This window comes from Labeo rohita, chromosome 7, assembly GCF_022985175.1.
Source record: "Labeo rohita strain BAU-BD-2019 chromosome 7, IGBB_LRoh.1.0, whole genome shotgun sequence".
Lineage (NCBI taxonomy): Eukaryota > Metazoa > Chordata > Actinopteri > Cypriniformes > Cyprinidae > Labeo > Labeo rohita.
Window position 1 is genome coordinate 26098581 of NC_066875.1, and position 25225 is coordinate 26123805.

The 25225-nt window shown below is 37.1% G+C and overlaps 1 protein-coding gene across 1 annotated transcript; it reads left to right on the top strand.

The window, feature by feature from the left end:
• Positions 1–246: 246 nt before the first annotated feature.
• Positions 247–24715, top strand: slc7a10a (solute carrier family 7 member 10a). The gene is given in 12 exon segments (XM_051114675.1): positions 247–484; positions 5958–6162; positions 6468–6619; positions 14499–14624; positions 17254–17407; positions 19401–19524; positions 19620–19688; positions 19690–19724; positions 19810–19906; positions 22661–22810; positions 22917–23094; positions 23182–24715. Coding segments are annotated over 12 exon segments (1536 nt in total). The 5' UTR covers positions 247–336; the 3' UTR covers positions 23280–24715.
• Positions 24716–25225: the final 510 nt, after the last annotated feature.

Below are 25225 nucleotides of genomic sequence, written 5' to 3' on the forward strand. Positions count from 1 at the left end.
GTATAGCGTACATACAGCTCTCAAACCCGTGTACCTACCACTCTTTTTCCCAACCCTCCCTGATAACCTATACTCATCCTCAACACAGCTTGACTGTGAATGCCAAAATGAACACTGAATGCTGTGATATCGAGGTCCTGCAATGCCACAGGTGTCCTGCTCTTTGTTCGCGTGTGGTGCAGGTAAACGCGTGCCAGCGCACAGCACAACCTGTTGATCTCTATGGAGGCAGGCAACGGGAGTTCTGCGCATGCGTGAGCGCCCAGAGTCCTGCATCAACTCGCTATATGAGACCGGGCGCGGATACAGATGCAGCTTTCTTGAACAGCCGCACAAATGGATGGAACCGAAACGAACCGGAGAAACTGCGCGAAAACGGAGCAACAGAAGATGTTAGACTCCGGAGGAAACCAAAGTGGATCTAAGGACAGAGTGACTCTTAAAAAAGAAATCGGACTCTTGAGCGCCTGCGCCATAATTATAGGTGAGATGTTTCCTTATATTCAAATATGCCACCGCGTGCGCCCTAACCACTGTCTCTCAGCATGTTCCTTTGTCAGTCATTTCCACACTGTCTGCTTTCTCTTTCAGCTATTTATCTCAGTCTTCTCCACGCACTCTATGATATTCTGTCTCTCTGATGATATCTGTCCACATCTGCTTGCATCTGAAATGCGCTTCGCTCTAAATGTCGAGGGTTCGTGGTGGAAAATAAAGTCTTAAAACGCTAGGTGTCAAAACTCATGTCCAAAACTTCTATCGTGAAGCTGTACGACTGTCATACTTTGTCTGGACAGTCACGACAAACAGCATTGCTTGGCTTCCGTAGAGAAGAGCGTCTCATGCCATGCCGCTACTTACAGTAGTCTCCATCAGACTCTGTTCATCAGAGCGCGGATTGCATCATTGAGGAAGAGAATCAGGCTGAAACTCAACTCCGCGCTTACGTGGCTACAACCCACTACACTGTGTCCTTCACGTGCCCTGAACAAACCCACCATAAGAGACTCCATTGCTATATACGCTGCGGTGGAAAATATAGAATTAAAGTAGGCGGAAGTGCTGACTTTGCTTTAAGGAAACAAGATCGTATACAAATGCAGTCTCGTGTTATGAATGTCATATATCTGAAGGATCATTTACACTGCTAGATGTAAAGGTCGAGGTGCAAGATTAAATGAGTTTTGCACAGGAAAATTCAAATTCATATGTTCTTATGTATTGTATAGCATCCTCAAAAAGTGAAACTTCAGACAGCCTGTTTATCATTAGTGTGCTGGGCTCATCCATCCAGTGAATAATCATCAGTGTGTTATGTATATTGACTGTACGTTGAACAGTGTTTTACAAAACAGCATGAGATTTATTTTGTCGCTTAGATGAAGGTCATCTGTTGGAAGCTTTGATAAGATTGACACTATGCTTTTGTACTTTTGTTAATGCAATTTGTAATGTGTCTGCCATGTCAGTTATATTTGGCAGTCCTCCCTGAAGTCTCTAGACTAGTTGTCACACATTTTACTCCGGTGACTATTTCTTAGTATATGTGACTCTGGAGCACAAAACCAGTCATAAGTGTCAATTTTCCAAAATTGAGCTTTATACATCATCTGAAAGCTGAATAAACAAGCTTTCCATCAATGTTTGGTTTGTTAGGATAGAACAATATTTGGCCGAGATACAACTATTTCAGTATATGGAGTCTGAGGGTGCAAAAAAATCTAAATATTGGGAAAATCGCCTTTAAAGTTGTCCAAATTAAGTTCTTTGCAATGTATATTACTAATCAAAAATTACGTTTTGATATATTTACAGTAGGAAATTTACAAAATATCTTCATGGAACATGATCTTTACTTAATTTCCTAATGATTTTTGGCATAAAACAAAAATCTATAATTTTGACCCATACAGTGTATTTTTGGCTATTGCTACAGATATACCCCAGCGACTTAAGACTGGTTTTGTGGTCCAGGGTCACATATGTTCATTGTTAAATGTAAGTTTTAAGACAGACTTTGCTGTAGAAAAGCTAATTGTATGGGTCAAAATGATCGATTTTTCTTTTATTATATAAAATCTTTAGGATATTAAGTAAAGATCATGGTCCATGAAGATATTTTGTAAATTTCCTACCATATACCAAACCAAATCCTACCAAATATATCAAAACCTAATTTTTGATTAGTAATATGCACTGCTAAGAACTCATTTGGACAATGTTAAAGACGATTTTCTCAATATTTAGATTTTTTTGAACCCTCAGATTTTAAAATAGTCAGCCAAATATTGTCCTATCTGAACAAGCCTGTTTATTCAGTTTTCAGATGATGTAAAAATCTCAGTTTCAAAAAATTGACCCTTATGACCCTGGTTTTGTGGTCCAGGGTCACATATAGGCTACATTTTCAGCATTATTGTCTGGGAAAAAAGGTCCAGATCACACATTTTTACATACAGTATAAGTTCAAATATTTGTATAATACAACATACTATAATACAAATATTTATTTCTAAACTACGTCAGATGATATATATATATAGTATGATGTCTTTATTTTTATATGGCTAGTCTTTCTCTTTGATGTTTTTATAAAGATTAGTAAGGTTAAGATTTAGATATAACTAACGTTAATAGTTTTGAGCTTGGCTTTCCTGTGGAACATTAACATACAGGTGCAGCTGTAGATTTCAGTTATGATTATGGTTTAGTAGCTTCATGGGCAGTAAGGCTGACACAATTTAGCTCATAGCAATTCACCACTTGTGAACTGTTTTACACTGATCTGACAAGCACCTTTAAAGGTGCTGTATGTAGTTTTTCTTTTTGATTGCACTAAAGCATAAAAACACCATAATACATTTGCAGATATTTAGGAAACATGTTAAGTTCACATGCTTGTTTCTCCTAAAAACAACAATCAGTCATTCTACTTTGAACATGTGCGTTCTGTGCCGTAATTTCTATTTTTGTTTTGGTCTGTGCCGTTCCGCCCACTGACCGTTTTTACCAATAATACTTTGACAGTCCGGTTGCCAGTTGGCGCAAAACACAGCGTAATGCAGCCATGGAAGCGAGCAAACAAAGTGGGTCAGAGGTCACACATTCTACCTGATCTATAAAGGCCAGGCATCCAACTAAAAAGCTCTATGATCAGAGGCATATTAACATGCGGATAAATCAACTCATCAGCTTGCACTTTAAGGCTTGTCATCTTCCATTGTCAGTTGCGCACATTCCTGTTGCATGTCCTCAACCTGGCAACCCACATAAGTGTCAAGTCTGAGGGAAGAGGGTGGGAGAAACAATATTTTGAATTTGGACTGCAGTACCCATTTCAACCGCTAGCTGTCAATATTACATACTGCACTTTTATGGGATTATTTTTGTGCCAATAAGAATGAACGTAACTTTATAAAACTGAACGTAACTTTCCAATAAACGATCAAAAATATGCCACTGCAAAAGAAGAAAAACACAATGAAAATGAAAAAATGAACTCAGTCGCACGAATTTAACATGCTCTTCAAATATGCTCCATTCTTTGTTAATGATTTTCAAAGAATCGTTTTCGCGAATCATGGATTCTGAATGCGTTGCCACAACTTTCGCTTACGCTTCGCAAATTTTCGTTTGCTGTTTTGGCACAAACCTCTCGTGGGGGCGGGCTTAACAGCGATCTACTCTGATTGGCTAATGAGCTTTTGATGGACAGTTGCTCTCTGAACAGGAAGCACGGACGGTGACGTCAGTGGCGCAATACGTCGTGCTTTGTTTATAGAAACTATCAGAACTGTTGCACACTGTACATGAATAAAACTTTTATCGATGTTATTGATTAACGTTACTTTAGCAACACGAACCTACTTCAAGCTGCCCTGAGGGACAAGCTGAGGTGGAAGATGATGCTGCTCCGTGTCTTTCCTGGGAGCTCATCTTTAGAAACTAAGAGACGACCATAGGTGAAATACTAATAACATTAATACTTAATATAAACAAAGCACGACGTATTGCACACCGCAACAACTTTCCAATATGTGCGCCACTGACGTCACCCGTCCGTGCTTCCAGGTCAGAGAGCAACTGTCCATCAAAAGCTCATTAGCCAATCAGAGTAGATCGCTGTTAAGCCCGCCCCCACGAGAGGTTTGTGCCAAAACAGCAAACGAAAATTTGCGAAGCGTAAGCGAAAGTTGTGGCAACGCATTCAGAATCCATGATTCGCGAAAACGATTCTTTGAAAATCATTAACAAAGAATGGAGCATATTTGAAGAGCATGTTAAATTCGTGCGACTGAGTTCATTTTTTCATTTTCATTGTGTTTTTCTTCTTTTGCAGTGGCATATTTTTGATCGTTTCTTGGGAAAGTTACGTTCAGTTTTATAAAGTTACGTTCATTCTTATTGGCACAAAAATTATCCCATACACTTTTAAGTACAGAATTCCAGATTACTGCAGATTAATCCTTAAAGGGATAGTTTGCCCAAAAATGAAAATTACCCCATTATTTACTCACCCTCAAGCCAACCTAAGAGTATATGACTTTCTTCTTTCATTCAGACGAATACAGTCGGAGTTATATTAAAAAATGCCCTGGCTCTTCCAAGCTTCATAAAGGCGGAATGGCTGTTGAGATTTTGAAGTTCAATAAAGTGCATCTATTCAGCTTGCAGCTTGAAGATGAGTAAATCATGGGGTAATTTTCACTTTTTTTGAACTATCCCTTTAAGGATTTCCTAAAGGCAAAATAACTGCTGAATTTTAACTGGTGACTTATTTACCTCCTGAACATGGGAAAGTTTTTCTGTTCTAGAATGTCCTCCTGATATTACTCAAGGTCAGTGACAAATTTTATCAGTTACTTTACACACTTGTTTGGCAGTGTGGTTTCTTCTTTTTACCACTTCAGGTAATGTGGAAACAATGTAACCTCATTTACTCCTACCAAATTTTTAAAGTTAATTAAACTAGTGCACTAGTGGTTGACTGGAAAGAGTTTGCTGATGGCATTACCTATATCTAGAGAGCAGGGTAACCAATGGCCGGAAGAGGATATACACTGCAATTTAATGACAGCAAATGACATAGGAACACTTTAGACAGTATTTACTTAAAGATGAAACAAAAAATGGTTTAATATCCAGTGATAACGCTGCTGGTGAATTTGGGAGTTGTCACAAGGGGGAGTTAATACTTCTGTTAATCAGCTAAACGAACATTGTTTTATGTTGTGAGTTGTACGACCAGTCAGAGTCTGTGCGGTGCGGTGTAGTGTGATCCCATGATCCCATGAACTTCATTCAGGAACGTTCAGCCTCATTTAACTGAGTGTTTTTGAGATGCCCTGGGCTTTGCCTCGTCAACTTCATTGCCTTATCCTCTATGCAGTACTGAAGCGCTAGGAGCAAACATTCACATGGACTCACGATACTACCAAATTCTATTTCATGTGAACACCCACAGACAAAGAGAGAACCCAAAATGATTACATAATGCTTCGTCCCATAACTGTGGCTGAGCCTCATATAACTGAAACTCTTTTGTTTAAGTTTCCTGAGGCATAATCATTCATGCACTGAACATGCTCACGATGGTTTGACTACGATGTATATGCAGTGAAGCAGAACATTTACTTTTTACTGAATACTGGACTCTACTGGATTTCGCAAGTGATGTTGACTCTAACACTGTTTTGACAGCTGCAAGGGCAGCACTGAAAGATAAAAACACATGATTGCAGATTTGTTTTAGATGGAATAATTAAAATCTCAATTAAATATTCCCATGCACTTACTACACATAAACTGCTCTAATTGGCGAAATTGGCAATAATACTTCTATGTCCTGAGGTGAAACCCTCATAATTCAGTCCAGCAATGTAGTTTGTTTTAGATTATATGAACAATATATGAAGATTAAACATTGCAACCCATTGTTGTTTTTTCTGTTTTCTCAGGCAACATCATTGGCTCAGGGATCTTCATCTCTCCAAAGGGGGTTCTAGATCATGCAGGCAGTGTGGGGTTCTCACTCATTGTATGGGTTCTTGGAGGAGGGATCTGTGCCTTGGGATCTCTTTGCTATGCCGAGTTGGGCGTCACCATCCCCAAGTCAGGTGGAGACTACTCATACGTGACTGAGATCTTCGGGGGATTGGTGGGGTACGTCTATTGTTTCCCTCCAGAGTGTTACACTAAGCATTGAAGTAGGTCAAACAGTAGAGCATGGCACTAACAATCCCAAGGTCACTAATTCAGTTCCCAGGAAATGGATGAACAGATGCATTATTAATTGCTTTGGATAAGAGTGTTTGCCAAATGCCTAAATGCAAATGTCTCAGTTTCTGTGTGATGCACACAAGGGATTCACAAGTGTTTACTTGCTCACTCAGATGCAACACTAACGTTTTTTTTTTCTTTTGTATTGGTAATGATAAAGATGGCCATTTGTTTATGTGTTTTCACAGGTTCTTGTTGCTGTGGAGCGCTGTGTTGATCATGTACCCAACGACTCTGGCTGTGATTGCTCTCACCTTCTCCAACTATGTGCTACAGCCAGCTTTTCCTAACTGCCTGCCTCCATACATCGCCACCCGGCTCCTCTCAACCACCTGCGTCTGTGAGTAAAGCACACACCATTAGTAATAATGCAGGTCAGCTGTCATACACTACCAGTCAAAAGATTTTAAACAGTAAAGGTTATTGCACACTGAGTTTAAAATTTTCGCATGTAAAAAAATAAATACGACCTCATTTTAAATAAAAATAAATATGACCTTGTGTTAATCACGATTACACACTGCCTTTCATCTGTCATAAAAAAAAGTTTGGACCACATTTGATTTTCTGGGTTTTCCGCATCCGTAGAAAGCATTTTGATAGGAAAGAATGACAAATACAAAAAAAAAAAAAAACGAAAAAACAAATTTCAGACTCGTGTGCAATGATCTTAAGATTTTTAATGTTTTTAAAGAAGTCTCTTCTGCTCACCAAGCCTGCATTTATTTGATCCAAAATACAGCAGTATATTTTGAAATATTTTTACTATTTAAAGTAACAGCTTTTTATTTGAATATGTTTTAAAATGTAATTTATTCCTGTGATCAAAGCTAAATTTTCAGCATCATTACTCCAGTCTTCAGTGTCACATGATCCTTCAGAAATCATAATAATATGCTGATTTGCTTTTCAAGAAACATTTATTATTATTATTGTTGTATCCTGAAAAAAATTCTGCTCAGCTCAACATAATAATAATAAATGTTTTTATTAAATTTATTAAAAAATAATAATTTTTTTGAGCAATAAATCAGAATATTAGAATGATTTTTGAAGGATCATGTGACTGGAGTAATGATGCTAAAAAAATCAGCTTTGAAATCACAGGAATAAATTACATTTTAAAATATATTAAAATAGAAAGCAGTTATTTTAAAAAGTAAAAATATTTCAGAATTTTACGTTTTTGCTGTACTTTGGATCAAATAAATGCAGGCTTGGTTAGGAGAAGACAATTCTTTAAAAAACATTAAAAACTGTACTGTTAAAAAACTTTTGACTGGTGTGTAACAAATCACTTCGTAGAAATATATACTGCAGGGCATACTAGTGATGCACATTTAAAACTAAAATTAAAATGAAATACAATTAAAATTCTAGCCAATAATTATTTTCATGTTATGGCTAATAAGCAAGAAATGGCAGACATAAAAATTCTAAATAAAATTATTGATATTAAATGAAAAAAGAATATTTGAATATTTGATATTTTATCCTTTATCCTTTGCAGGGCTGTGAGGATTACATGTAATAGCATTATTAAATTCTTAGTGTTTTTCTAAAGATTATCCTTAGTGAGAATTTGATGACAGCAAAGGTGGTATAAATGTAAAAACGGATGTAATGAGCATTAACAATTATATATCCAATACCCATCAATGCTGTTAAATTAAAAACTTTTAATATGGTGTGAATATATAGTGCATTCAGAATTTAATTCTGACTATTAGACATGCTTAGGCTAGTCTTAAAAAGTTAGTCATTAGACCAAGACTGGTCAATTACTTTTCAGTTCAGTTACAAAATGGTAGATTGGTCTAATTTGAATCTGAAAAGTACAAATACCTCTTGGTTAATGGCTTTGGTCAAACTAGTTCTTAAGACACAGTCTTAACATAGTGTGTATATTCATGCACCTGGCCCATAGTCATGATGAATCTACTTTGTCCTTCATTCTGCCTTTCTCAATCACTCCGTCATGTGTGTTATTTCGGTTCAATCTAGATTTGAGTACTTTAACCCTGGTGGGCGTGTGGCAGGATATTTTTGGAGCTGGTGAAGATGAACCAGTCAAATGTAGGCCGGTGTGCGTATGTGTGTTTGTTTCAGAAGAGCCTTGTGACTCAGCTGGTTTGAACCTGTCAGATCTGGATAGGGTCTCCCAGCAAGGAGTACTGGGGGTGTGTCAGTATGAAGGCAGTGGTCCTAATGACAGTGCTGGCTGAGTTGAGCCATCCATCCCTATTTTTGGCAGCAGAATCTAGAATCTGTCCTGATGAACAGCCAACTGAAGCTTTGAGTCAGACATACTCCAAAGTGCAGGGTAATGAGGGCCAATGGCTCTATTTAAGGAAGACACCTCATGTATGTGCCCTATCCAAGGATGCTAGACCTGCATCCCAAATCGCTGCGCTCTCTTCCGATATTCGGGGAACGTATTTGTTTGGGTCTGGATAGCCGGGTGGGGTTGGTATCGATGTTGTGGTATTAGGGCACCTGACCCTCAGGCTGTGTGGCGTCAGACTCCGTAATGGTGCCAGGCTTTGAGCCGGCGGAACATGTGGGTGTGTCCTCTGTATTGTGTATTGTTTGGGGGCTTTGCGGTTGCCCTAGCTACCCCAATGCTCTTTGATGGACAAGAGCATAGAGGCGGGAATTTGTGAATGCCGCTAAAATACCGTTAAACCTGACAAATGAGAAGTGAATAACGATCTTTTGATGAGCCGCATGGACGGTGTGAGTCATGCTAAGGAAGGGCACAGTTGTAACGCGCACCCTCCCACCGTTTGTCATTAACCTTTAGACCAAGCAAATACCCTGAAATAACATGAGACATTCAAAGACCTCAGGAAAACACCTAGCACTGGTTTTTCACATACAGTTCCAGCACAAATAAAAGTTTTACCAGCCTCTGCTGGGTCAGTTGGATTGATGCAAGCTTGGATAAAATTCATAATTGAAAAACTGGCTCCTTTTCAGTTCAGAGTTGGAATTTAAATTGAATTGGGCACGCCCACAGGAAATTTGTTCAGTGTAAAATGACACAATGAGAAATTTATTGAAATAAAACTAAAAAAAAAATGCTACAGTAGTAACACAAAAGTTATGAAGTATGAAAAAGCATGAACTACATTCATTTTTTAAAACAGATTTTAACAGATTAGACAGAGAAATAAGCAATTAAGAACAGATTTTAATTTGGATAGACAGCACCACAAAATGTTCTTCCATCTTTAATGAGATAACTTAAAAATCGAAATTGTGAACTGGTGAGAAATTAAGCATTCTTTTTCTGTTCTTTGTAAAACTGAATGATATTTGATTAAATATACTGTACATCAAATGCAATGGCAAATACAACATGCTATGTAAATACACAACCCTAGCCTGAAGTGGAGGTTTTTTCTAGCAGTCTGTGTTGATGCAGCAGTGGATATTATTAATAGTAAACTAATGCATTTGGAAACCTTTGCTTGAACCCCTGGTTGTGTGTGAGTGAGTGTTCTTAGTTTCACTGTGTGAGAATTTGTCTGTATTGCACCATGTGTTACATTTCCCCCCCCTTCTGAATGTTCTGAATGAATGTCACAAGCCCTGTTTGCTGCAGTCAGATTACACACAGAGAGATACCCACCCACACAGCTCCTGCTGGTCTGGACACACAAACGAATAAACAAACACACAGACCTTTGTGAAGCTTCTTATTAACCTGCATAATACACAACTGAACTCTCATTTGACTTTATGTTTTTACAACTGTATCTTTAATGGCAGGTAGTTTAAAGAAAGTCTTTTAAAGAAGTCTCTTCTGCTCACCAAGCCTGCGTTTATTTGATCCAAAATAGGGCAAAAGCAGTAATATTCTGAAATATTTGTACTATTTAAAAAACTGCTTTTTATTTGAATATATTGCTTTTGTAACATTATACACTATACCATTCAAAAGCTTTGATTTTTTTTTTACTTAATAATAAATGCTTTTTGAGCAGCAAATCAGAATATTAGAATGATTAAAGAAGGATCATGTGACTGGAGTAATGATGCTAAAAATTCAGCTTAGAAATGACAGGAATAAGTTATTTTTTAAAATATATTCAAATAGAAAACTATAGTTATTTTAAATAGTAAAATTTTTTCGAAATTTTACAGTTTTTGCTGTACTTTGGATCAAATAAATGCAGGCTTGGTGAGCAGAAGAGACTTCTTTAAAAAACATTAAAGGGGTCCTATTATGCTCTTTTACAAAGTTTTGATTTTGAACATGCTCTCATGCTTGAAAGTTTGAAAAACGCATTGTTTTTCACATAATTTACATTATTACAATACCTTTCTCCCCAACCTGGCACAAATGGCTCGATTAGTTCCAGGTTTGATGAAGGCCCGCCTTCAAAAAACGAAATGTGTTGTGATTGGTTAGCTGTCCCAGTGCGTTTTATGATTAGCGAACAGCTTAGACGGTGTTTCAGTACTGCCACACCCCTTGCCAAAGCAGCAAGTTCCACTTGCTATGTTATAGTTAAGGTATAGATATATTAAGGTATAGTTGATGCTACAGTAGTGTTGGGTCCTATAATCAGCCTGCCAGATCGCAGTTACATGATATTATCGTGCTAATTTATTTAAGTATTTACATGCTTAGTTTCATTGCCCGAAACCAGCTCCAGCATAAGGCTAAAAGCAGCCAAATGTTTTAAAAATAACCTAATTTGTATTTAACATGACAACAATTGAATAAAAACATTGTAAGTTACTAATTATAATGCTTACAAAAAGCAGCTACAGAAACGAGCAAAGAACATTAACATTATCAAAGAACGTCATCACTGCTTATCCTAGCCTAGTCTAGCGCAAGTTTATGCATTTAAAAAAAAAAAACTTATAAGTGAAGCTATTTACACTGTATGACGAATAAATCTCTTACCACACTCTACATGTCTGCGGCGAGTAACGGCTTTGACACGGCCACCGGAGATGAACGCCACTCTACTCAATGCTTGTGTTTACACCAGCCATGCCTTGGCATGTGTTTTGACCCCTATACTGCACATGTCTGAGGCGCGTTATGGCTCTGACACAGCCACCAGAGCTGATCGCGGCCACTCTAGTCAATGCTTGTGTTAATACCAGCCGCGCCACGACTTGCTGAAGCGCCCCAGAAGCGGCTCTCTGCACTGCATCGCTAAAGTTAGGCTAATCCCCCACCTCCTCCCTACCCACCCCCCAACCATACGAATTTCCATAGGCAGGATTTATCTTAATAATATTCTAATGGGCACTCTAATTCATAACACGCTGAAAACAACACTGTAGTCCAAAGGAGCCGTTGGGTTTAGTTCTTGAAAAGGGATTACGAAATACCTCCCTTTGGAGTGGACTTTGAGATTTGTAACTTTGTAGATCTTTTTTATGCCCAAACATACACACCACACACTGACTAAAATAAAAAAGTGGAAAAGCCTATCCATACATAATAGGACCCCTTGCTAAAAAATCTTGCTGTTCAAAAACTTTTGACGGGAAGTGTATAAATACATAAATCCTGCCAAAGCGTTCTCACATATGCTGGTCAATTCATTTTATTTAATTTTTTAAAAATAAAACTGTTAAAAAAGCCTGCCATTTACAACACAGGGTAAACATGAAAAACATAACACTTATTTCAGGCTTTGGCGACTACAGAGAGTTGTAGTGTTTTGCACATTTCTGTGTATTTAGTGCATCTTTTGTTGGCTTTATCGGTCAATTAGCTGCAGAGGGATGCCCCTCTCGGGGGTTTGAAGTGAGTGGTTGTATTTTGGCAGATTTAAAGGCTGTTAGCACTTCATTAGAATTCTCCTCTCATTAGCTTTGTGTTCATTTAACTTCATTTGGCCACCCTTAGTCACTTCTGCACTGTGATACAAAACAGAAGGAGCTGGAGTCAGATCCGTTAAACCCAAACAAGAGGAAACAAAACTCATAGCAAACACTGTAGTGCTCTGGAACCCTATCGTATAAAATAGACAAGTCATACAAGTTTAGAACAACATGAGAGCAATATTTTGGGATGGACTATCTCTTATATAAGTTGTATGCCGGGCTCCCATATACTGCCAAATGATTTTTTTTCAATTCAGATTATTATTACTAATAAATTATTAATAATTATTAGTAAACATTGTGGCTTTGATTGCTATTGCTGTCATTTTAAGGTGCTTAAGAACACCTACCTGTGAAACAAAAATCACAGTGACTCAAGGCGTATTGCTTTAATCACATTGAACCAAGAAAGAACCGTTGTTATACAATCAACGTATTAAACATTTTTCTGAATAAAATATGAAAAATACATTAGGATGCACTGTGGATGCCAGTTTTAAATGTTTGCTTGCTTGTCCTTTTATCTTAGTTAAAGCCTGCCGTGCTCTCTTCAAGAAAAAAAGATTCACTGAATGCTGTCTGGACATGAAGGTGGTGTGTATTAAGCACGGGATCACATGAGCGGATGAAGTCGGGCAGGTTAGATGTTAGTTTGCAGGCTGTGAGCCGCTCTTGTCGACTGCTTACTCTCGCCAAAAATTCAGCTGGCGTCTGGGCCGTTTTGTTGTGGGGCATCGGAAGCTGTTTGTCTAGGGGGGTCTGACAGATGCCCCGCATGTGTTTGCGTGTGTGGGCGGGTAATTCCGGCCATTGATGGATGAGTGGGGGTAACCCGTCTCCCCTTTGCCCAGTGTCTCCCTCGGCATGCCTGGGTATACTGTGCCATCAAGCCCTGGAGACGGACCTCTGTGTACCGGATCTACACCGGAGCTGTTACACAATGCGGCCGAACACAGAAGCCACTAACCTCAAACGCTGATGTACAGAGAAGCAACGGCCTATAATGCCTGTACTTTCAGACGTGAATGTATAGAGTAGGTTTACTTTTTTAATGTGTCAGCTTTAGTCTGCTTTGTATTGATGCCACTTGATAAACTGCTCTTTTTTGTTTTCAAAGAAATCGCAATTGTAATGCATAAAAAAAGACATTAAATAAATCTGGTTGATACAGTTACCTGACAGATAACCAAGTGAAGTGATATGAGGTAATTGTATCACTCTACTTTTCATCTGCACTTACACTGACTGTGGTTAGAAAAGTGGTTGTCAATCTTTTGACTCCATTGTTCACAACAATATGTGACCCTGGACCACAAAACCAGACTTAAGTGGCATGGGTGTATTTGTAGCAATACCCAAAAATGCATTGTATGGGTCAAAATGATTAATTTTTCTTTTATGCCAAAAATCATTAGGATATTAAGTAAAGATCATGTTTCATGATCCTGCATGTTTTTCAAGGCTCCCACTCGTTCCAACCAATAAGAAAAGAAATGTGTCTTTAATGTCTTTAGTTACTATACCTGTGACCTTCATTGCCAACCGCCTGTAAACTGTAAGTGTCTGTTCCAAAGGTGCATGTGCAATAATTGTTTATGGTTCAATGCTCAAGCATAAAAAAATTTAAACATTTTCTACTAAAACTCTATGAACCTTATGTGGATTTTACAAAATGATCTGTAAAATACAGTATCTTGAAAAAAGGACATTAACATAAAATTTAAATAACATAAAAATTGCCCATGGAATTTTAAGACTTTTTTAAGTTGATTTTTAATTTTTCCACGTCTAGAAATCACACTATAACCAGGTATTCCAAAACTGTGAGAAGTTGCTGAGGGGGTGAATAAATATAAAAATATCTTGATTTGTAGACATTTTAGCTGATTTGAATGCAAATTTTGTCTTATTTAAGACACTGGTTTGCTGAGTGGGCCCCGGCCCGTTAGTTGATAACCACTTAGCCATGAATGGGTTAGTGTTTTGCCTGCAGCAGTAAAATAAGTTACATCTGATCTTTATTTCCCCTCTTTAAACTAATAAAACTGGACCATGTGACCAGCTGCTCTGCCAACAAAACCACACTGCTTCCATTACTGTCACAACCTGATTTGTCCCCATGACACTTTTGTGGGTTTCTGTATATGTGTGTGTAAAACAGCTCTTTGTTAAAACAAACAAAAAAAGTGAGAGACATTAGTTCTTAATATGTCATTGTTTATTAATTAGATTGCATTTTTAATTTTCCCTTTACTGTGGAACACTCCTAGTGTTTTTCATAATATTTCAAGAAAATTATTTTTAAAACTCTTGAGTTTGGAATGTGTGAATGAATAACTGTTCACTGTGTGTGTTTACAGTGTTCCTGACTTGGGTGAACTGCTCCAGTGTGCGCTGGGGGACACGGATTCAGGATATTTTCACTGTGGGGAAACTGCTTGCCCTTGTCCTAATCATTGTAGTGGGAATGATCCAGATTGCCAAAGGTATGTCAAGTACACTTCACATTTTACACTTTTATTCTTGCCGTGAAATTATCTAAAAAAAAATTCTTCAAAGTTCTTCAGAGCTGTCCAATATTAAAGTGCCACAGCACCTTTAATTCTATAAATGTGCAGTGACATTAATTATTAAACATTAAGGGGATCATAAATTCTATACTGTATTGATTTTTCCCTCACTTTCAGTTGATAGGCCAAACTGTAGCACAGATAAGAAATGTAACAAATGTTCCTGAACAAACAGTGCCTCTCACGCTTATTATGTCAAAAACATAATAAGCATGTAAACCACAGAAGCAGACAGTGAAGTTAAGAGATCAAAGAGAAATAAGCAATAGGCGAAGGAGAGAAAGGACACTTACATCTGTGAATAATTCCCACACTTAAACGCCATGAATCATCAAACACGCCCAGCACATTAATGCCAGTTACTGCCAGTCTAAACAGACCAGATAGATGCCTGTTAGCTAATGAATAAAAAGCAAAAGATTGACCTTGAGTGGGCACAAGCCACTGAAATAATCCAGTAACACCAACAAGTAATAAAACCCATTTAAACTCATCGCTTTCAAAGCTTGAACCCTCTTGGAAAATGCTAACATTTCATGAATACTCTTCCCGAAATAACATTTCTGTCATTATTTACTCGCCCTCATGCTGTTTTTTCTTCTGTGGATTTTGGGCAAAGCCATTCGTTTTTACTCCATTTATTTCAATAGTGACATCTAGTGGTAGATATTGTATTAATAGTTACTAAGTAGATACTTGTTCAAAGTGATTTACAGTGAAGCAACTTGCGGTTAAGTGCTTTGCTCAAGGTCACAATGGCGGGTAGGCTCATAAATCACCCTTCTAAAACTTGAACCAATGACCACAATTTTTCAAATCTAAACAGATCAAAAAAGGTTTCAGGTCCAAAGTTTTCATACACCTTACAGAATCTGCAAAATGTTAATTATTTTATCAAAATAAGAGGGATTATACAAAATGCATGCTATTTTTAATTTAGTCCGGACCTGAATAAGATATTTCACATAAAAGATGTTTACATATAGTCCACAAGAAAAAATAATAGTTGCAAAAATGACACTTGTTCAAAAGTTTACATACACTTGATTCTTAATACTGTGTTGTTACCTGAATGATCCACAGCTGTGTTTTTTGTTTAGTGATAATTGTTCATGAGTCCCTTGTTTGTCCTGAACAGTTAAACTGTCTGCTGTTCTTCAGAAAAATCCTTCAGGTCCCACAGATTCTTTGGTTTTTCAGCATTTTTGTGTATTTGAACCCTTTTCAACAATGACTGTATGATTTTGAGATCCATCTTTTCACACTGAGGACAACTGAGGGAGTAATATGCAACTATTACAGAAGGTTCAAACGCTCACTGATGCTCCAGAAGGAAACACAATTCTTTAAGAGCCAGGGGTGTAAACTTTTGAACGGAACGAAAACGTGTACGTTTTCCTTATTTTGCCTAAATGTCATTTTTTTCATTTAGTACTGCCCTTCAGAAGCTACAGAAGATACTTACATGTTTCCCAGAAGAGAAAATAAGTTAAATTTACCCTGATCTTCAAATTCAAAAACTTTTCATCCCCCGTTCTTAATGCATCGTGTTTCCTTCTGGAGCATCAGTGAGCATTTAAACCTTCTGTAATAGTTGCATATGAGTCTCTTAGTTGTCCTGTGTGAAAAGATGGATCTCAAAATCATACAGTCACAGGGTTCAAATACACAAAAAGAATCACTAAAAAAACAGCTGTGGATCATTCAAGTAATAACACAGTATTAGAAATCAAGTGTATGTAAACTTTTGAACAGGGTCATTTTTATAAACGTAGCTTTTATTTTCTCTTGTGGACTATATGTAAACGTGAAATATCTTATTCATGTCAGTACTAAATAAAGAATAACATGCATAATATATTTTGGTAAAATTATTAACATTTTGCAGATTCTGTAAGGTGTTTGTAACCTTCTGACCTCAACTGTATCTGCAGACTTTGTAAATGGCTACAGAGGAAAACTAGACACCATACACTAAACAATTGAATGAACTTTAGTTAACTGAATCAGAAAACTTTAGCTTATTAGGATGATGTTTTAAAGTGTCGGAATACAATATGAAGATGACTTTAATTTAGGCAGTTTACAATAAGTTAAGACTGTAGTAAAATGCTAATTTAGTTTTAGTGATGTGTACTATGTGTGACTTGTTACACAACTAAGTGATATTACAATAAAGCAGTGGTGATCTGTTATGTACTGTCCTGGGTCTAGAGTTGCAGTTACTGGTTATGGGCCATTATGGGAAGACTTTATTTTTATTTAGCGAGCTTGTCTGCAGGCATTCCCTGAACTGACAAGAGAAAGAATTGAGTAAACGAGAGAGCTTAGCAGTGCAGTTTCACACTTGAGTGACAGGAGAGAGAAAGGCTTTTTGGAGGCTTTGGTTATCTAGTGAAACAATGAAATCAAACTGATGACGCTAGAGTGTCAAGTTGAATATTAACAGATTGATCCCAAGAGCATTTAAAATATGCAGTGATTTATGGTACAGGTACATCCCTGAGGTCATACGCATATTTTCTATATCCTATATTCTCTGTAGGACACTACGATGCGTTAAAGCCCCAGACAGCATTTGAGTTCATAAAGGATCCGTCAGTGGGACAGATTGCTCTGGCCTTCCTGCAGGCCTCATTTGCCTACAGTGGATGGAACTTCCTGAACTACGTCACCGAAGAGGTGGTTGAGCCTCGCAAGTGAGTCTTTATTATAGTCATAATCATGGCTGGCCCATCTTACAAGCAATACAGGCGGTCACCTGGGGAGCCTCGTAAGGAGATGTACTTGTTTTAGTATGGATACTGCAGAGCAATTATTCTTTGCTTTCTGTTAACAAAATGCAGTAGGAACAACAGCCGCACAAACAGGAACACATGCATGGGTCTTGTTTAACACAAACCACAATGACCGTAAACCTAAATAATCCTATGTAAAAGAAGCTTTTGCCAAATGACTGACAAACACCTTCAGACACCAAGTGACAATAAAAACAGCAACAGTATAAATAAAAAACAGCTAACAGTGAAACAAAAAAGTATTGTAATCTGCATAATATATTCATGTCGCGTAGCATCAAGTACCGTATTGTTCACAGATTCCAAACATCCTCAAAAGTGCTCAAGTTGTCGGAAATGCACAAAATAGGTCACAGAAAGGATTACTTCGCGGCTGTTTGAGATGCTTTCTGTGTTTCAAGCACGTTTGGATGGCAAAAACAGCGCTTCTGTTGCCAAAGGCTACTCACGTTTTCTCAAGAATATTCTGGGCAACGAATTAAAAGACTGTCAACAAAAAGATGCAAAAACTCTGAGCAAAAATGTGGATAATTAATTTTGGACATTAACCAATCTGATCTCTAAGAGGTGTATGTTGAAATGAGTAAAACAAATGAGGAAAAAAGAAGCAATCAAAACCAACAAAACAGCACTAATATATGTAGGGTCTAATTAATTCTAAATTAACTGCACTTGATTTTCACTGATTTATAAGTTAATTTCAGTTTTGCCCCACTTTTTGTGTACACAGTTTACGTGTGTTTATTCTGCTCCAGGAATGTACTTAAAACAAATGAAAATCTACCAGATTTTAAATGCTTTTAAAGACATGTTTTTGCTCACCAAGCATATTTGACCCAAAGTTTTCTATTTGAATATATTTTAAAATGTAATTTATTCCTGTCATCAAAGCTGAATTTTTAGCATCATTACTCCAGTCACATGATCCTTCAGAAGTCATTCTAATATTCTGATTTGCTGCTCAAAAAAACATTATTATTTTGAGAACAGCTGGTTTCTTTGATGAATAGAAAGTTCAGAAGTACAGCATTTATCTGAAATAGAAATCATAATATTTTAATTTATTTGTCATCATTTTTGATCAATTTAAACCATATTTGCTAAATAAAAGTATTAATTTCTAAAAAAAAATATTAAAATAAATAAATAAATTAATTAATCATTTATACTGACTCCAAGCTTTTTAATGGTATAGTGCATAATGTTACAAAAGCTTTTTATTTCAGATAAATTCTGATCTTTTTTTTTTTTCAATCAATGTTTCTTGAACAGCAAATCAGCATTGTGTATGTAGCTTTGATCACAGGAATAAATTACATTTTAAAAATATATTAAAATAGAAAGCAGTTATTTTAAACAGCAAAATTATTTCACAATATTACTGATTTTGCTGTATTTTGGATCAAATAAATGCAGGCTTGCTGAGCAGAAGAGACATTAAAAATCTTACTGTTCAAAAACTTTTGACTGGTAGTGTACATACAGTGTTGTTCGCCACTAAAACTATCAAAACTGTTTCTGTTAATTAAAATATCTTCAAAATCAACATCAACATCAAAAACATCAAACTTAACAAAAATGAAAAATGTTGCTTTAGAAACTAACTGTAATAAGTTAACTAAAATTGATAAAAGTAAAACCGAAAAAAGAAAAAAAGTTAAATAAAAGTATTAAAACAAATAAATAATCACAAAAGAATTACTAAAACTAAAATAATTTTTTAAAAAATATAAAAATAAAAATGTTAAATAAACACATTGGTACTGTCAAGGCACCTTCTCCTGAAATAAAAGTATGCATTATAGTATGTACATCACAAAGTCTACTTAAAATAAAATACCTTGGGCAACTCATACAGTGTATATTAAATGGTGTGTTATGGTGACTTTACTAGGAACCTTCCACGTGCAATCTACATCTCCATCCCCCTTGTGACGCTCGTCTATACTCTCACCAACATTGCCTACTTCTCCTCCATGTCCCCTCAAGAGCTGCTGGAGTCGAATGCTGTGGCTGTGGTGAGTTTCTGTGACCTCTTCTGTTTGCTAAAACAACATACTATCAATTAGGTACATCGATAAATCAGTATCTTTTTTTGTTTGCTGTGTTGCAGACATTTGGAGAGAAGCTGCTAGGAATGTTCTCCTGGGTGATGCCCATCTCTGTAGCTCTTTCCACCTTTGGGGGGGATCAATGGATACTTGTTTACATCGTCTAGGTAAAGAAACAATTGAGTACTATTAAGCTGGGCTAATACGGGATGCTTCAAACTAAAACTTGATTTATTTATCCATCCTCCACAGGTTATGTTTCTCAGGCGCCAGAGAGGGTCACCTGCCCTACCTGCTGGCTATGATCCACCTTAAGAGCTGCACACCAATCCCTGCCCTACTCGTTTGTGTAAGAAAGAAAAAGCTATTCGCACACTCAGCACATGCAACACAACACTGCTTACAGTCTGCATGATTTGGTTGATCTGATTCAGGTCTAAACGAATGTTTTCTGAACAGATCACTCATACCACATTCAGAGATAATGGGAAAACTCATGTGACTGTTTTTAGTTTGTTGTATAAACACTAGCTAATCTGTTCTGTTGTGTTCTGGACAACGGTAAAAACCGCCTACACACCTGTCAAACAACCACAGCACTTTAACATGGTTTAAACATTTCTGGTTATGTGCCTCTTTTAGATGAAAATAACTGACTGAAATGTTTGGAAAAGCCTATTTACACTTCACAGATTTGCTAGACATTAGAATTCAGTGACACAGATCAAGCACATTTAAAGTTCAGTTAATATAGCACTAAAACATGTCATAAAACATCTTGTTTGAGAGTATGATTTAAAGATTTAAAGATTTTTTGGATTGTTTTTTTTTTTAATTCACATTAGACAAGTGGTTCACAACCAGGACTTACAGTATATTAAACATCTAACTTAATTTAAGTAAAAAAAAAAAAATCTTGAATATTCTGGAATCACAAGATTAATAACGGTTAAGTAAATCATCATTAGTTATGTTTCCGTCCATTTAACTTGTGCAGGAAAATTTGAAAATTGCATGAAACATTTGCGAAAAACACAAGGTTCCATCCCATCTGTTCAAAAGAACAAATTTGTCACTTTTTGGGAAATTGGCACAAAATATCAATCCAAAATGATTAAATTATTTTAACGTCCAATTCTCACTATTACCACACCATCAACTATGTTAGCAGTTTGTAAGGTAGTTGTTTAGGTGTTGGGTAGGATTAGGGAAGTAGAATATGGTGATGCAGAATATGTGCTTTATAACTACTAATACACAGCCAATATGTTAATAATATGCATGCTAATAAGCAACTAGCTGAGAGTGAGAATTGGTCCCTACACTAAAGTGTTGCCATAAAAGTTGCTGAACCGGGAAAGCCTGTGGCTCCATTTTCCTACATAATGAATGACTTGTGGGTGATGAAATGCAAAAACGCTGTCATTTTATCTTGCGTTCAGAAGCTTGATGTTTTTGTGAGAGTTATTAGAGGTAATTATACCAAATCATTTTAATGATGGACTCAGGCATTTAAAAATGATTCAAATAACATATGATGTGTGCAATGAGATCAGTGCACTGGTTGTTCATTTATCCACTCAGTTTTTTGTTGCACATTAAGGAATTTATTCAGTAAATGTGTTTCCATTATCATTGTTTTTTTTTTCTTTTTCGCAACGATAATTCGCAATTATCCAGCTAAACATACACATTTTTTAAGATTTTAAAGAGATAGTTCACCCAAAAATGAAAATTCTGTCATTAATTACTCACCCTCATGTCGTTCCAAACCTGTAAGACCTTTGTTCATCTTTGGAACACAAATTAAGATATTTTCCACCTGATCTCATGAAAAAAATGTACCTGTGGGAACCTTTTTGCAAGATGCAAAATATGTACCAATAAGTACATATCACTGCATTTTCCAACAGAAATTAACACTTGAGGTGATAAAACACTGAGCATTTGTAATCAATTCGTACATAGTTATGATTACCACTCCATATGTTTCACGTTTTGGACGTAACAAGTTTGCTTAGCCAGGATACGGAATCTTGGGTATGAAAAACATGACTTACGATGAAAAACAAGCTAAAACAGCATGCTTGTGATTGCGCATTTACATCACAGTCGCTTTTGTTCATACTGTCTGGTTTTAGGTGTAGTGCAGATGGTACATTATTTTAAAACATCACAGAGCACTGGAGTTGTAGCGCCACTCAATGGACATTTCAAGTCTGAACTGCAGTGACAAAACCATAACATGTACCATATGTACATTCATCTGTTCTGGGGGAAAAAAACGAACACTCTTTTAGCACCACATAGTGGACATTTCACATTGAATATGTCACGAAATGTACATGGCGGTACATATTTTGTGTCTTGCAAAAAAGTTCCGATACGTACGTTTTTGTCATGAGATCAAGTTAGATATTTGTGATAAAATCTGAGAGCTTTCTTATCCTGCACAGACAGCAATGCAACTACTATGTTCAAGGCCCAGAAACGTAGTAAGGACATCGTTAAAATAGTCCATGTGACATCAGTGGTTCACCAAAGTCGTTATAATTAAACCATAATAACGACTCTATTCAACAATTTCTTGTGCATTCTCAAGAGTACCACAACGCAACCTTGTTCTTTTTCGTAGCTTCATAAAATTAAAGTTGATTCACTGATGTCACATGGACTATTTTATCAATGTCCTTACTACTTTTCAGGGCCTTGAATGTTTCAGTTCAAGGGTCAGAAAGCTCTCGGATTTCATCAAAAATATCTTCATTTGTGTTCTAAAGATGAACAAAGGTCTTATGGATTTTGAACGACATAAAGGTGAGTAATTAAAGAGAGAATTTTCATTTTTGGGTGAACTATCCCTTGAACATTTTACGGCGTTTTCATTCCTTGCCATTTTAAGTTTTTAAAAGAATATCCCAAAATTTGTGTATAAATACTTGGATGGGTTGGAAATGTTGTCAGAACTACAGCCAGAATACCAGGGAAAATATCTCTGGCCAAAATGGGGCCTTAGAATATTGTGTTGAACACAATATTTTGAGAACTGCAGCATGGATTCACCAAGTGTAAACATGGCCTAAAAACATGTTCTTCTCCACAGTGTACGGCGACCATAGTGATCCTGTGTATCGGGGACACGCATAACCTGATAAACTACGTGTCATTTATAAACTACCTCTCATATGGAGTCACTATAGCTGGGTTGCTGTACTACAGATGGAAGAAACCCAAAATGGTCCGACCCATCAAGGTACTTGAGTCACCACCTACGGAACTTCATCAGTAAGACTGATTTGGATTGACTGGTGAGTGTTCAGCTGGTATTCACCACCCTTTTCTTCTGTCACTTTGCACAGGTAAACTTGTTGGTCCCTTGCAGCTATCTAGTGTTCTGGGCAGTGTTATTAGGCTTCAGTCTGTACTCAGAGCCAGTGGTGTGTGGCATGGGTCTAGTGATCATGCTCACCGGAGTCCCCATCTACTTCATTGGAGTGCAGTGGAAAAACAAACCACACTGGATTTCCAGTGCCGTGGGTGAGTAAGACCAGCCAAAACTGCTGTTTTGTTAGCATTTTGCATTTAAAAAACCGTCTGACATCTGTAAATATGCATGCGTTTCAGAGAAAGTCACCTATCTGGGGCAGAGGCTGTGTTACGTGGTCTTCCCTCAGGATGATCCTTCTGAAATAGAGCCTCTTACAGAGAAATCAGAGCTGTGAGCGGCAGCAGAGGACTCCTCGCACTCCTTTTTTGGAATCGCAAAGACCTGTTTTCCATCCGTTATTGAGTGTTTTCTTTGTCTGATGCTGTACGTGAGGAGATGCTCCCCACAAGCTCCTCTGAGACTCAGCCATCACAGCAGAAGATACAGAAGTTTTACATTTTCTCACTCAGATGCCACATTTAATAGTTGTAACTGTTCTCCCCTCACATACGTTTGCCTGGACACCACCTTGTCCTGTCGAAGATGAATTCCCATGTCCTCTTCACGTTTTCTCTGGGAGTCGTTCATTTTTGAGAACTGTTGGTGTATTCTCGTGTGCCTTACAGGATCTCGCTCTGTTTTTGAGGTTTATCTTTTTAGACTTTTTATTAGCAAACCCCTGTGAGTGAGCAAAAGGGGAATGTGTTTACCTCTTAACCCAGTCTGAAACCTAAACTCCATCTGTGAGTCACTTTCTCACCTAGAGGATTAGTCCTCTAGTCCTCCTAATTACTTACTTCCTCAAGCAAAAAATTAATAACGTCTAGCTGCGCTCAAAATGTCTATGCAATAGTCTAGGCACTTTAATGTACTCGCAAATGTTTAGCTCATATTGCACGATAAACTTATTGCCATGCTTCTTTAATAAGCAACAATCTCCCGCCACTGTTTAACAGAGGCTCTACCCCAGCACTTATCAGCACTGCCAGTCTTTCAGCCTTATGCTAATGATAGGAACCATGGTTCCAAGTTCATTCTTCTCGGATAACGTTATTTACATAAAAGGTGCTTTACGTTAAAAAAAATAAAAATCTCTTAGGCACTTCAACTGTTTTCCAAAAAGAAGATTAATGCTTTTAGATAACTAAAGCATTTGCCTATTTTGATTGGGACGCCTTTATTTCGGGCACTGATCATGGACGTTCCACTGAGCTATGCAACAGCGGCGATATCCATCTCTTCGTTTTAAACTGACCACCAAAGTCCGTTAAGCAGAGTTTAGATCTGAAGGTGTTGTGATTAGCGGCTTTGCACTTGAACGCCGATTGAGCGCCCCCTTCTGGTTAGATGTTTACTGACACTCGATCGCAGCCTTTATAAATACCCCAGTTCTCGTCTCTTTCCGTGGGTCCAGCTCAGCGTCTCTCAGTGATGTCCGTCAGACTAGCAGTGTTCATGCCCTCACTGCCCACAGCGGCAAGGCACGTTAAAAATCACAGCACAGTAAAATCTTAATGTAAATATTGCTTAAAGTTTCGAATACATCAGGGATTCATTGTGAGATCGCATTCCTGACATTAGCGAAGTGTGCGGCGTATGTATTAAATATACATATGTTCCATATTGTATGCACTATAGATATGTATGCTGATATACTTGTGTTTTGTAAAAGAAATGTTAAAAGGTGTTTATCAATAACAATATTAGCACATTAAATTTAATTGCAAGTAATTGTGTGTTACTATGGGTGTGTACATTTGTCAGCCACATATGTCATTGAGTCTGCCTCCATTCAGAAAAGTAACCATTGTACTGCAAAAGTAAGAAAGAATTTTCTGAGACATCCCCTCACAGACATGACTGCGTATTACAGAAACACACTAACTTAGAATACTTTCTGTTTAGTAGTAATTATACTAAAGTCTTACGACTTTAAACAGGAAGTTTCTGTCATATGCCTGCTGGTCTATATATGCAAAGGGTGTAATTACAGACTTTAGGGAAGATTTGGTTTATGATTGTCTACACTTCTTCCAGATAATAAGTTAGACTGAATATCTAATGAAGAAATGTGTGTTAAATGCAAGGTACAAGTAAATGTTTTGTCATCCTTCCATCAAATACATCAAAACCTTTCAAAAAAACATGTAGCAACCTTGACCATTACCAACCATACACTACCGACTGTAAGGGGAAAAAAATAAAATGTTAAACATACTTACAAAATATGTTCAAGGCAAT